We start from the raw sequence: 12600 nt of genomic DNA, 5'->3' as shown, positions 1-12600 counted from the left end.
AGGGGGGTGCAGCAGGAGGGCTCGCTCGCTGATCTTTGTCCCGGCTGTTTTTGCGCTCAGGGAGACATTCAGCAGCTACTGATCGCCTCCAACGCTCAGGCCGCCTACGACTTCTGTGAGCACTACAGCCCCGACTGCGACTCTCCCCTACCCAAGACGCAGGCGCAGGACCCCAATACATACGTGAGTAGCAGAAGCAGATGCACTACTTGAGTGTTCCACCAGCATCGCTGTGTTCCGGACGTTTAGATGGTTCTGCCAGTCCGAACGGAACCGACTGACGTAAAATGAGATCACTTTCACTATGATCAAGAACAGAAATGAGCGACTCTTATCCGTAAAGGTCGAATGGAGGCAACTGGACTCTTCTTGGTTGTTGAAGATGTTTCTTGTTTGAAAGGCTTCTTCTGTTCTAAATGTATCTCTGGTGGGTTTGTCCCCTGGGGGTGGTCATACTCTCAGGGTCCAGAGTCAGCAGGTAATTTGTGTCTCAAAAAAGAAGGGACAGTCCTTTGAGGACAATATTCTCCAAATTGAGGACAATGTTCTCCAAATTCTGCTTTTCAAGAGGTGGAAAAGAAGCCATCTATGTCAAACAAGGGCCAGAGGAGGAGGTTTAGCATCAACAACAACAACGACAACAACCCTCATGTGACCACCCCCAAGGGACACACCCACCAGAGACACAAATAGGGCGCTCCACACCAATTTAGTCATCAAGAGACCTTTTGGATTAAAGAGGAAACATCTTCAACCAAGAAAAGCCCAGTTGCCTCCATTCAACTTTTGCAACTGGATCACACATACGCAGAGCTCCTCTTCCTTCATATTTTGGAATAAAACTCAATGTGATAGTCCACGTCAAAGCCTCAGGAAAAAAACAAGTTGGGTTTTGAGGATTTTGACAGGTCATCAAAGTGCTGTTCTCCATAACCCCTCCTTCCCCACCTACACCTCCCTAAACCTCTCCCCACCCATGCATTAGCATCACTTTCCTCCCCCACGTCTTCATCTGTTGGGTTGATGAGCAAATGTCTTCTCGACTCGCGGTGGGCCGGAGGGTTTGGGGGAGTTGGGGTGAGGTGGACTACATTTGTCTTTGTCATGAAGATGGCTGAAGGTGGAGCCTCTTTGCTTACTGAGACTGGTTGTGCACATGGCGGCGGGGCTTCGCCTCCTCACGCTTTTTTCATCCCAGATAGCAACAAAAAAAAAACGCAAAAAGATCATTGACAACAAGCTTTTCCTCCTAGACTGTGTGTTCATATGTCCACTTGTGGATGAATAAATCAGTGAGGTTTTTATGTCTTCCTTTTTTCCTCCTCTATTTGTCGAGAACGTTTCCAGACTTGCTCTTGTGCTCTGAGGAATGGAGAGTAAAATCTCTTGGTTGTTCCTCTTCCTCCTGCTTCACCCACCTTCTTTTCCCCCCCATCACGCATTCCTTCCTCGCTCCCCATCCCCTCCTCGCCCTCCCCGCCCATCAGTGCTTTGATGAGGAATAGGACCACCACGAATATACCGAATATGAAGAGGAAGCCACAAGCGCACCACCGCTCACATTTTCCTCATCTCAACAAATTAACATTGCTGCTTTTTAATTTTTTGGGTCATTTACATGTCATGTGTGTTGATGTGTCCACATGGCTGGGTTGTTGCGGCGGTGGAAACGGGCGTGGCTAAACTGGGCGCATCGCTCGTATCTCTGACATCAAATGGGGAAAAACTGATGGATGACTTCTACTTTGGTTCCAAATCCATTTCTAGAGAACATTTAAAAGCCATGGGTTGACCAACAGAAGATAAAACCAAGAAACCACTGAGCTCACACATTCCACAGTAAGTGGTAAGACATAAAACTGGTAACCCCGTATGGATGGTTGGGTGACGGCAAGGATAAGAATATAGTTCCCCGTCGTTGTGAGGCCTCCGCAGGCCAGTTCTTAACGAAATCAGGTGCTCTCCTTCATTTCCATCAAGCGGCCACTAAGGTCCACCACGTTTGTAAAGTGACCACTCAGATCTACAGGAAAGCCATCCTGCTAGATGTCTTCTTTCTGCTGGGCATGTTTTTCTCACATATTTTTCTATCCACCAATCTGAAGACCAAAAGATCGTCTAGCCACGCCCTTTAGGCACCCTATCACTGAGCTTCCCAAAAATACGGTCCCAAAAAGTGAGAATCACAGTGAAAGCCTTAAACAGAGAACACAGTTGAACCATACCAAAGAGGACCAAATTGGACTACTTGGTGGAAACGGTGGTTTAGTCATTTCGATAAGTTTTGACCTGCTCTCCAGGTGATTCAAATGTGCCTTTCTCAACCCTTCTGTTACATTGTTTCTCAGGAACAGCAATAATTAACGCAGGGCATGTTTAATTAACTACAAGGTACTTTGTATATGTTGAATACTCTTCTTCTGCAAAACTAACAGGAGAGTTTGTCATTCTGCATCACCATTTCAAGCACCTTTACACATCACTGCTTATAAGAATATACCGTACGTGTGCTTGTTTGAGTCTTTTTGTCAGTGCGAATGATTTGGGTGACTAACGAGGCGTGACTGTACGCGTGCGTACTGGATGTCAGAGTATTTGTGACGTGTTTATTTTTTCCCCGCCTGTAACAGCCACGCCCTCCGTGCCTCCGCCCAACAACCGGCTCGGTTGTGATCAGGCCAGCAATGCCGCTTTGTTGTTTCATGATGAGAATGGCATTACTGGAGAGATCAGTCACTGGGGTCAATGAGGGGAAATTGAATGTCTTCTGTGCTCCTGATTGGTTAAAATGACAAAGTACTCTGCTGTATCCAGTAATGCCTGTGCAGTCTCAGTAAATTATCCAAGCCTTTGCCATCTTGATGTCATTGATTCTCAACACAGCCACTCTTGTCTTTCTCTCCCCTTCTGTCCCCCCTTCCCAACCCTGCGCATCTCCTCCTCCTCCTCTCTGTGTCTTTGCCACCTCGCTCGCAAACATTAAACACCTCAACCAAACAATAAACTCGGACTTTAGAAGACAAACAGGAAGGGCGCCCCCACCAAAGCCGCCCCAGTCAAAGCCAAGCCCACCCCAGCTAAGCCAGCCAAGGGGGGGACCTTTAAAATAGTCAAGCCTCCCATTCCCAACAAAGCTCTCAAGTCTTCCACGGCCAAGCCGCCCAAATCCAAGACCGCCAGCAAGCCCACCGCCACCACTGTCTTCTTGTCCAAGATCAAGACTACATCGGCTGCTAAGGTGAAGACCACAACCGCCCCCGCTAAGAGCGCTAAAGTGGTTGCTGAGAAGGTCAATGGAAAAGCCGTCGTGGTGAAAACCGCTAAAGCTTCAGCCGAGGTCAAAGGAAACGGAAAGGTGGTCGTTGAGAAGTATGTCAGCGGTAATGGAAAGTCCTCCGCTGAGAAGAAAGCCGGAAATGATAAAGCAACGGCAAAGGCCAATGGGAAAACGAGCATCGAGGTGAAAGAAGTCAAGGTCAAAGTTAACGGAAAAACTGAAAACAAAGTTAGCAATGAGGCTAGAGCTGCTAGCAACAACAAATTTACTGTGGTAGAAAAGAAAGGCACAAAAAGCGAAACCACTACAAAAACAAAGACTGTTGTCAAAACAGAGAAGACTACTGTGAGTGCGGCGACATCCGCTTCCAAAGTAGAAGCTACCAAAGCACCCAAGGCCACAAAAGCAGCAAAGGCAGAGCCTACAAAAGCATCTAAAATTTCTCAAGCCAAGTCAGAAGTCAAAGTCAAAACGGTGGTCTCCAAAGTCCCCCTCGTCAAGCCCACAGCCAGCAAAGCCATGAATACAGTGGTGGAGAAGTTGCAAAACGTGAAGAAGGTCCTCACCACTGCTGCTCCTGTCCGGCCCACTCCCCTGAAACCCACAAAGTCCAAGGCGGTACTGGACATGGACATCAAGTCCCTGCACAAACCATTCCCGCCCTTCGACAAGACCGCGCTGAGTGGCACCGGAGTTCCAGCAAAGAAATTTGACAACGGTTACCAACAGGTACGACTCGGGTTTGGGTCGAATGTCCCGCGTGCGCCATCTGGAGGTCAGCTTCTTCCATCTTCTGCTTTTTTGGTGGATTGTCTGACCTTCAAGATGTGAGGTTTTCTGTTGATATATCATATGCTCTTCACTGTGCGGCCAGCTTGTCCATATGATATGATACCAGGGTGCACAGTGAAGCATGGCTCACTGTGCACTTTCCTTCTTACCTCCGAACTGTGCAACGGACCTCCTGTCAGGAAGGCGTTCGCGCGCCAGTCAAATGAATGCGGCATGGATTGGCGCAAAAACAAGCAAGAGCCCCGACGATACCCATTATGACGCACTCTATGAGCACGCAACGCAACACCAGCTCATGCTGTCACATTCCTTGTTCGTCTTTTTTCCAAAAAGCTCTTTCCTTCTGATCATGTCAACGAAGCAGTCTCGCACAAAGCTCCGACAGTCTCGACTTCCTCCGTGAAGCGGACTTGATTCATTCTTTGCAATGAATTCATGGAGATGTGTTCTGTGAGGCTGCTTTTCTTTAAGTGGGAGGGTTGTTTTGTGGTCGTGAGCGCCGCTAACATCCCGAAGCATCAGTCGCGATGTTTTCTTCTCCTGGGATGGATGTCGGCTCTGGTAGGCCAGTGCCCCTAACAAACCCCGTCAACGTTGTCCTGCGATACAGTGAAAAGAAATGTCATCTAAGTCATGGCGACTCACTAAACGTCGCTCGAGGCGACGTTTATAGTCGGCAGGCTGGTGACATTTCTTTTCCCAGATGTTTGTGAAACATGTGCGTTGCCACTGAGACAACCACAATGGTGTTGTGTTCTCCTCTTATAACTCATCATCACTCACAAGCAGACTTTGAACTAACCTTCGCTCCGGTCAAATCTGCTTACTTCCTCCCTGCTCCCCCCTTTTCTGCCCACTCGACCAATCAGGATGTAGACACTGAATATTCCGAGGCTGGCAACACCCCCACAGAGACTGATTATTTCTATGAGGAGACGCTGCCAGAAGTCCGAGGGTGAGGTGGTCACACAAGAAGAGAACCCCACGCAGGTAACACACACTATCGACCTCGCCAACGACATGACACTTATGCACTTTTCCTGCTTAAGATTATCCAACAGCAAGTGCAAAAAAAGTTACTGCTAAAACTTGATAATTACATTGAAGATTGTTTGTTGACTGCTCTTAGTGACACTGGAAAAAAGTGTGGGTGTTGACAGGCCCACACCCCCTGCACTAGGCCTCCTTCAGTCCACTTGAACGTTCAGAAGTGTAAATCCATAAAAATATAGAGCCCCTTTGAATCTTCTCATGATCATAATCGTGAGTTCTTTTTAAACACCTTTCCTATCTATTATCACATTGACGTTACCGTTCATCAATGGACCGCCCCTTGAGGGAGCTACCACACGGCGTGGTACCCCACTGAAAGGGTGCCAAAAGTGGTAGGGTATTTAAGTTTTTTGGCCACACAAATATGAATGTGTAATGCCAAACTACTGCATGATGGAAAAAGAGTTATGTATCATTATATAATGCATTAAAGCGCAAAATAAGATCTTTTGTTGTCATTAATGACAGGACAGTCATTGTGAGGATCATCTGGTAGACTGGATCCAGTCAGTGTATTCCCTCTTCGAAGCAGTAGATGAGATTTATCGCGATGAAATCTGAAATTCAGGAGTGCATCAGTTAATAGAAGCTAGCAGAGGTATATCGGGGACCCCGTTCTTGTAGTTTAACCTCACACTTTCCACTGTGTGACTCACACCTCACAACAGTTTTGTTGGCGCTGCCGCCGCCAGACAAGACCACTTGAAGAGAAGCCTCCTGTCCAAGGACCATACCCCACATTTACATTTTAACATGGTGTCCCCTTTTTCCTTAACACCAAGACGCCTTTTGGTCGTCATCTCGGTGGGGATGACACCAAACGTCTTATGACAAAAGGGGAACCGAATGTGGCGCGTTGGTGTTTGACGGAAGCTCTCGCTGAACTAGAGCGCATCCACACGTCGGTGTATGTTTCTCCAGTTCACGCGTTCTGTCATTGACTTTGCTCTTCGCTTTTCATGCGACAAACTCAACTCAGCAAAACAATATTCATACCAGCAGCCAAACAAAAGGTTTTTGCCGATGTTTGCTTGTGTACAAATGAGACGCTGCTCCTGCATAAATCCGCTTCGAGGGTAAGTCCCGGCTGAAGTCGTCAGTCCGTGTGAGCAAACTGTTTCCCTTAGCTCATGTCATGTGGTCTTTCAACTGTTAGATTGAAGGCACGTTTGTGGAAGCTCTGACATCCTTTGTTGGAAACACACTAAGTACCAAAGTAGACAACTGAGAGAATAGGATTGTTGACAGAGTCTGTAAGGTGTCTTTTGTATGTCTGTCTTATTTTACAAGGTAAGACTCATTTCTTCCCACATATGCTCCTCTTTCACTATCTTCTGTCACTAACCTTTCCTCCTGGTAAACACCACTCCTCCTTCCTCTTGCTCTTGCCGGGTTCATCTTCCCCTTCCGTACGGCTGCCTCGGACCCTGAAGCAGCCCCAGGTGGAGACCGCTCTGGAGGGGCAGGAGGTGGACTCTACCACGACGGGCGGTGTTGGTGAGGAGCCCTTCACCGAGGAGTACGTGACTGGCGATGTGGGCGTGAAGGAATACGATTATTCCTATCGGGACTACGGCGAGCCCATGCCCGAGGCCCGAGAGGTGGAAGGCGACATTGGCCCCGCCCTGTCCGCTGTGACAGACGAGGCAGGCGTAAGTCATTTTGCTCCAAAAGCAAAAATCAAAGTAATCATTTCAACCAACTGTGATTGGCAGGATTTGTCAGTTACTCGGTGCCAAACGCATTCTGCTCTTTTATTGTCACAAATTCTGGTTGTTATGCAAATTCACCAGAACAAGCTATTGAGTCCCAAGCTTACTACAAAAGCTAACGCTTTGTGTTTCCCAGTTTTTATTTCACTGACAAAGAAAATATTAGTTACAATGTTTGTTGCCAGAAGTGGGATTCAAGGATCAAGATGACCCCAGTGCAAACACTGAGTAGATTGGCCACCCCTCGTCCTCACATCGCTGGTTGAAATGTGTGCGCGGTGCATAAAGAGCCATTCGAGAGCGCATTGAATTTCTGTGCCACCTGTTGGTGATGCTCTTTATGTCACCAAGTACAAGTGTAGAGCCGATAAGCCGCAGAATGGTGGGCGCAGGAGCAGTTCCTTTACCAGCACCAGCAGGTTTTCGCTCAAGAAGTCACTGACAGTGTAATAGTTCACTGACATGACTTCTGTGCAGCAACTTGGGTTCACGTCCCACTCAGTGACGGTGTGAATGTGAGCGTGAGAGTTTCTATAAGTGCCCTGTGATTGGCTGGCGACCGGTCCGGGGTGTAGTCGGCAGATTGAGGCTGCAGCTCCCCGTGAGCCTGAACAGGATAAGCCGCATGGAAAATGGATGGATGCATCATTTCTTGTTTGCATGTGAGAATATGACGTGGCATGGCAAAGGCATACTGACTGTGGCGTCTTGTCGGCCACATTTGTGTGTTTGTCCTCAGGCGGCCATCAGAGGACACAAGGGTGAGAAAGGAGAGCCCGCCGTGCTCGAGCCTGTGAGTGGATCAGTTGTCACTTTTTTTCAAACTGTGCTCACTGTTAACCGTCATTGCCATGAGCAGGTTGAAGTCACACCTGCCTTGATAGGTGTCTGAGTTCTGACTCTTCGGGTTTTGTCTTAACCCATTTCCATGGAACATTTAGAGCCGAATGTGATTTGATGTTTCTTAAGTTGGAACCCACTTACATGTAGAACCTTCTCTACAGGGCATGCTGATTGAGGGACCTCCTGGACCTGAAGGACAATCTGTGAGTTTTACGACCTTTGTTATTTTCCTCCTAAAAATGGCTTTCTTACAAGTCTTTCCTCTCTCCCTCTCTCTCACTCTCTCTCTCTTTTAGGGCCCTACCGGCCCCCCTGGTAGATCTGGTCCTCCTGGCTCTGTTGGTGAGCCTGGTGAGAGGGTGAGTCTGTGCAAGGACATCAGCTGTATGGTTCACTGTGCATCAGGCTAACGCGCTTTCTCCATGTCGTAGGGACCTCACGGCAAAGCCGGTCTGCCTGGTGCCGACGGAGTTCCCGGACCACCCGGATCTTCCGTGATGCTGCCTGTGAGTCACTTGAGATGTCGCTACCTCGCTCCTTCCCCAGCAAATACTTGGCGAATGTGTTTTTGTGGCTCGATGACCTGGACAGACCTCTGCTAGGACAAGTTTAGCCCTTATGCAGTCCAAATGCTGTTTGCCTTTTGACTTTTGCAGTTCCGCTTCGGCCAAAGTGGAGGAGATAAGGGTCCTGTTGTGTCAGCACAGGAAGCCCAAGCAGCCGCCATCTTGTCTCAGGCCAGGGTGAGTTGTATTTGCTGTAAGGATGTGGGATCGCATACGCTTATGGACAAAAGTATAGGGACACAGTAGGTAATGAATCAGAGGCATGTTGGACAATCGTATGCGTCTAACTTTGTGGGTACACCTTGGGGAAGTTCTTTTTCTGTTTGCCATGCAACAAGCAAGCTCCATCAAGACAGTTTTGGTTGGTTTGGTGAAGAACAGGCCCATAAAACATTTTTAGAATAAACTAGTCTGAGGATCACACAATTGGATGAAAAAAATCCTCCAACATCTTGAAGAAAGTCTTCCTAGAAGAGCAAAAGCTGTTCTTGCTGCAAAGAGACAGCAACTTTTCATTTCCTCCCGGTGTCTCAATACTTTTTCAATGTAGAGTGTCCCACAGATATGATATAATAGCACTTCCTCGGTTGTTGTCATGAAAGACTTTCAACATGTTGACTGTAGATGGCTCTGAAAGGACCTCCTGGACCAATGGGATTCACAGGACGTCCCGGACCCCTGGTATGACCACAAACCTCCAGAGATTTTATTTGATTCCAGGACCTAACCGAATGAGAGTTTAACTATAGAAGATGCGTGCGTCTCTTTCAGGGAAACCCAGGAAGTTATGGTCTGAAAGGAGAAAGTGGAGATCCTGGTCCTCAGGTAAGAACAGTAAGAATTAAGGGGCAATGCCCGTAGAGAGCAGCATCCTCAATCTGTTCTCTGCATTTATTAGGGACCCAGGGGAGCCCCAGGCTTGCTGGGACCACCAGGCAAAGCAGGAAGGAGAGTGAGTATTACAAAAACTAAAGTTATCCAAGTCGCAGGCTTGACAACGCCCCTTTCCTAACGGCCCATCGCCGACAGGGACGTGCCGGAGCTGACGGAGCCCGGGGAATGCCTGGAGAGCCCGGTACTAAGGTAACGCTCTGAACTTTTCCAAAGTCTAAAAGAATCTAAGTGGTCACTAACAGCATGGACATATCCACAGGGTGACCGCGGCTTTGATGGTCTTCCTGGTTTGCCAGGCGACAAAGGACATAGGGTGAATGAGCACTTAGCAAGCATGCCACATAATTTCAACCTTTTAATCTTCTTGGTCTAAATCTTTTTTTTTCTTTTTTGTTTTGTCGATAGGGGGACACTGGCTCAATGGGACCCCATGGACCTCAAGGAGAGGACGGCGAGAGGGTAGAGACATAGCAATCTGAAAATCGTTGAGATCAGATGGATGTCTTCCATTGTCTCAACATAATGATGTTCTCTTTCTGTGTGTCCTCAGGGCGATGACGGAGAGGTCGGACCCAGAGGTCTCCCCGGTGAAGCCGTAAGTGTTTTCATGCAACATAGTTGAGGGTCGTCCTCACCATAGCACAGACCCCTGGAGACGTCTCGGTTTAGGTTGTCAGTTGCATTGCGCTTAGAAAGCAGTGTCAGAGGAGCCTGCATGGAGGCGCCATTAGAGTTCCAGTCGTGCAAAGGCTCATTTTGGAGGCTGTAATTTGTGGTGCTCTCGGAGCCTGCAAGATTGTTTTGTGTTCTTGTTCCGACGTGTCGTTTTTTTCTTCTTGTTTCTAGGGACCTCGTGGATTGCTCGGCCCCAAAGGTCCTCCAGGAATTCCCGGACCTCCTGTGAGTCACAAGAGTTTTTATCTTATCCCAGCAATACCTCTGAAGCCTCCATGACTCGGGTTTTCACCTTCTCCTAGGGCGTTCGAGGAAACGATGGTCACGTTGGTCCCAAGGGCAACCTGGTTAGTGTCTTGGTATCTCATCACTTAACTTCTCCCATGTTCAGTCATGTGTTGACCTCCTTAATTCTTTGTCTTTTCACAGGGTCCTCAAGGAGAGCCCGGACCTCCAGGTCAGCAGGGAACATCAGGAACTCAGGTAAGACACCGGATCCTCTTACTTTTTCATTGTAGTTGACACGTTTAACGTGTGTTTTTGCCACAGGGAATGCCAGGACCTCAGGGAGCCATGGGACCCCCAGGAGAGAAGGTAAGATTGAGGAGAGATTTTTTTGTTGACACTGGTTCGTGACAGGTCTATTGACATTCCAGTAATCCCATTTGTGTTTCATCTGGGCCAGTCAACTGATTGTGGCTAAATGCTCTCCTTCCAAGCACAAAACATGAAAAGTCTAATCGAGGCCATTGTTACCTCCTACAGGGGCCCACAGGAAAACCAGGTCTGCCAGGGATGCCAGGTGCTGACGGCCCTCCTGTGAGTTTGTATTTTCAATTTGTTGTCATGTATTTTGGCCTAAATTATGAAATTAAAACCACCATTTTGCCCTCTCAGGGTCACCCAGGAAAAGAGGGGCCCACTGGCACCAAAGGGAACCAGGTCAGTGGCACTGAACCGGCCCATCCATTACACAAACACTTTGTTACCGGAGAAACATCTAAAGAACTAAATGCTAATTACCATTGATTGAATTCATATCCTGTATTTGTCTGCAGGGCCCCAACGGCCCCCAAGGAGCTATTGGTTATCCTGGGCCTCGTGGAATCAAGGTCAGTTAAAGTGCCTCCCTTTAGGTCTTTGATGCTGTTGTTTTTTTGTCAAATAGTTCCTGAGTTTCTTCTGATGCACTGTGCTCACAGGGGGAGCAAGGAATCCGAGGACTGAAGGGCCACAAGGGAGAGAAGGTGTGTGATCATCTCCTTCTGAGGAAAACTCTGCTTGTTAAAAACAATCAAAAACTGTATGACTGAACATCTTCTTGGTGTCATCAGGGAGAAGATGGTTTCCCTGGAATTAAGGGAGACTTTGGCGTCAAAGGAGAGAGGGTAACATGGAATGAATGGTCTTTCCCACCTCCTATGTTATGTATCTTCATACACTTATGATTTATTGGAGTGTGTTTATTCTTCTGCTGTCAGGGTGAGATAGGCGTGTCGGGCCCCAGAGGAGAGGATGGCCCAGAGGGGCCAAAGGGGCGAGTCGGGCCCCCTGGTGAACTCGGTCCCCTCGGTCTCATTGGAGAGAAGGTACGAGTCGTTCATCCAGGAGGTCGAGTCTCTTACTATACATTTGAATTCAAAAGACAAGTGATGATAATATTTGACTGACCGCTCATTAAAGAGACATCCACATGGTTTCAGGGCAAACTCGGTGTTCCTGGACTTCCTGGCTACCCTGGAAGACAAGGACCCAAGGTAAGAAGCCCAGCTCAAAGACTTTGTTAGCATTCTAAGCTCTTCTGTACTGGGCAGGAGTTTGAGCGTGTCTTGTTGTCTTGTAGGGATCGCTAGGATTCCCAGGATTTCCTGGCTCAAATGGCGAGAAGGGAACAAGGGTAAGGAGTGTCAAACCTCTGGAGTGGTGTCACAATTGTGGTGCATTTCCAGGTTTTTGATTGTGTTGTTTTGTCTTTCAGGGTCTCGCAGGCAAAGCAGGACCAAGAGGACAAAGAGGACCAACGGTAAAGTTGGTTTATCCTTCCCAAAAGTCCGGTTTGTCTCTTGTCCGTTTTTCACATCATTTCACTGTGTGTATCTATCAGGGTCCCAGAGGGCAGCGAGGACCACGAGGTGCCACCGGAAAACCAGGCGCAAAGGTTAGTCCTTAGATAAATTAACTACTGAACAGCCAGGAGTTCCTCTACTTTAAAGACAAACACTTTGCATTCCTTCATTCACTGTTTTGTTTTTGTGTCATTGCTCATCAGGGAACTTCAGGAAGTGACGGCCCCCCTGGTCCACTTGGCGAGAGGGTGAGTTCTTGTTTGTCAGTGAGTTCTTGTGGCACTCGCCTAAGCTTGTAGATCATCTTCCTAATCCTGCTTTGCTGTGTCACCAGGGACTGCCCGGACCTCAGGGAGCCAACGGTTTCCCTGGACCAAAGGGACCTCCCGTGAGTGAGAGAGGTGGATTCTGGTGAGAGACTAGTATTAGCTGTCTTTGGCTGAGGGTTTTTGGGTGTTTCCTCACAGGGACCACCAGGAAAGGATGGGCTCCCCGGACACCCTGGACAGAGAGGAGAAGTTGTGAGTTGAAGTTTTATCTTTTGTGAAAGTAAAATGAGACCCTGGTGACAGCAAGTCACTGGATCTCTTTGCTTCAGGGTTTCCAAGGAAAGATGGGTCCACCAGGGCCTCCTGGAGTCGTCGGACCTCAGGTGAATTGAGACATAACTGCACAGGAATCGTCAATTTGTTGCATGCTCTCCATGTTTCTCATCCATGATT

The 12600-nt window shown here is 48.1% G+C and overlaps 1 protein-coding gene across 1 annotated transcript in view; it reads left to right on the top strand.

Moving 5' to 3' along the window:
- Positions 1 to 12600, top strand: part of LOC133396073 (collagen alpha-2(XI) chain-like) — a 32249-nt gene that overhangs the window by 11660 nt on the left and 7989 nt on the right. Inside the window, 35 exon segments of the mRNA XM_061665516.1 lie at positions 61 to 183; positions 3017 to 4006; positions 4939 to 5016; positions 5018 to 5059; positions 6556 to 6774; positions 7574 to 7627; positions 7839 to 7880; positions 7974 to 8036; positions 8109 to 8183; positions 8334 to 8420; positions 8868 to 8924; positions 9015 to 9068; positions 9142 to 9195; positions 9273 to 9326; positions 9397 to 9450; positions 9543 to 9596; positions 9688 to 9732; positions 9984 to 10037; positions 10115 to 10159; positions 10242 to 10295; positions 10362 to 10406; positions 10578 to 10631; positions 10710 to 10754; positions 10871 to 10924; positions 11015 to 11059; positions 11147 to 11200; positions 11294 to 11401; positions 11516 to 11569; positions 11656 to 11709; positions 11791 to 11835; positions 11917 to 11970; positions 12082 to 12126; positions 12213 to 12266; positions 12346 to 12399; positions 12477 to 12530. Of these exon segments, the coding sequence (XP_061521500.1) occupies positions 61 to 183; positions 3017 to 4006; positions 4939 to 5016; positions 5018 to 5059; positions 6556 to 6774; positions 7574 to 7627; positions 7839 to 7880; positions 7974 to 8036; positions 8109 to 8183; positions 8334 to 8420; positions 8868 to 8924; positions 9015 to 9068; positions 9142 to 9195; positions 9273 to 9326; positions 9397 to 9450; positions 9543 to 9596; positions 9688 to 9732; positions 9984 to 10037; positions 10115 to 10159; positions 10242 to 10295; positions 10362 to 10406; positions 10578 to 10631; positions 10710 to 10754; positions 10871 to 10924; positions 11015 to 11059; positions 11147 to 11200; positions 11294 to 11401; positions 11516 to 11569; positions 11656 to 11709; positions 11791 to 11835; positions 11917 to 11970; positions 12082 to 12126; positions 12213 to 12266; positions 12346 to 12399; positions 12477 to 12530 (3117 nt within the window).

The sequence above is a fragment of the Phycodurus eques genome, chromosome 20, assembly GCF_024500275.1.
Source record: "Phycodurus eques isolate BA_2022a chromosome 20, UOR_Pequ_1.1, whole genome shotgun sequence".
Taxonomy (NCBI): Eukaryota; Metazoa; Chordata; class Actinopteri; order Syngnathiformes; family Syngnathidae; genus Phycodurus; species Phycodurus eques.
This window is presented reverse-complemented; position numbering and strand designations above follow the sequence as displayed.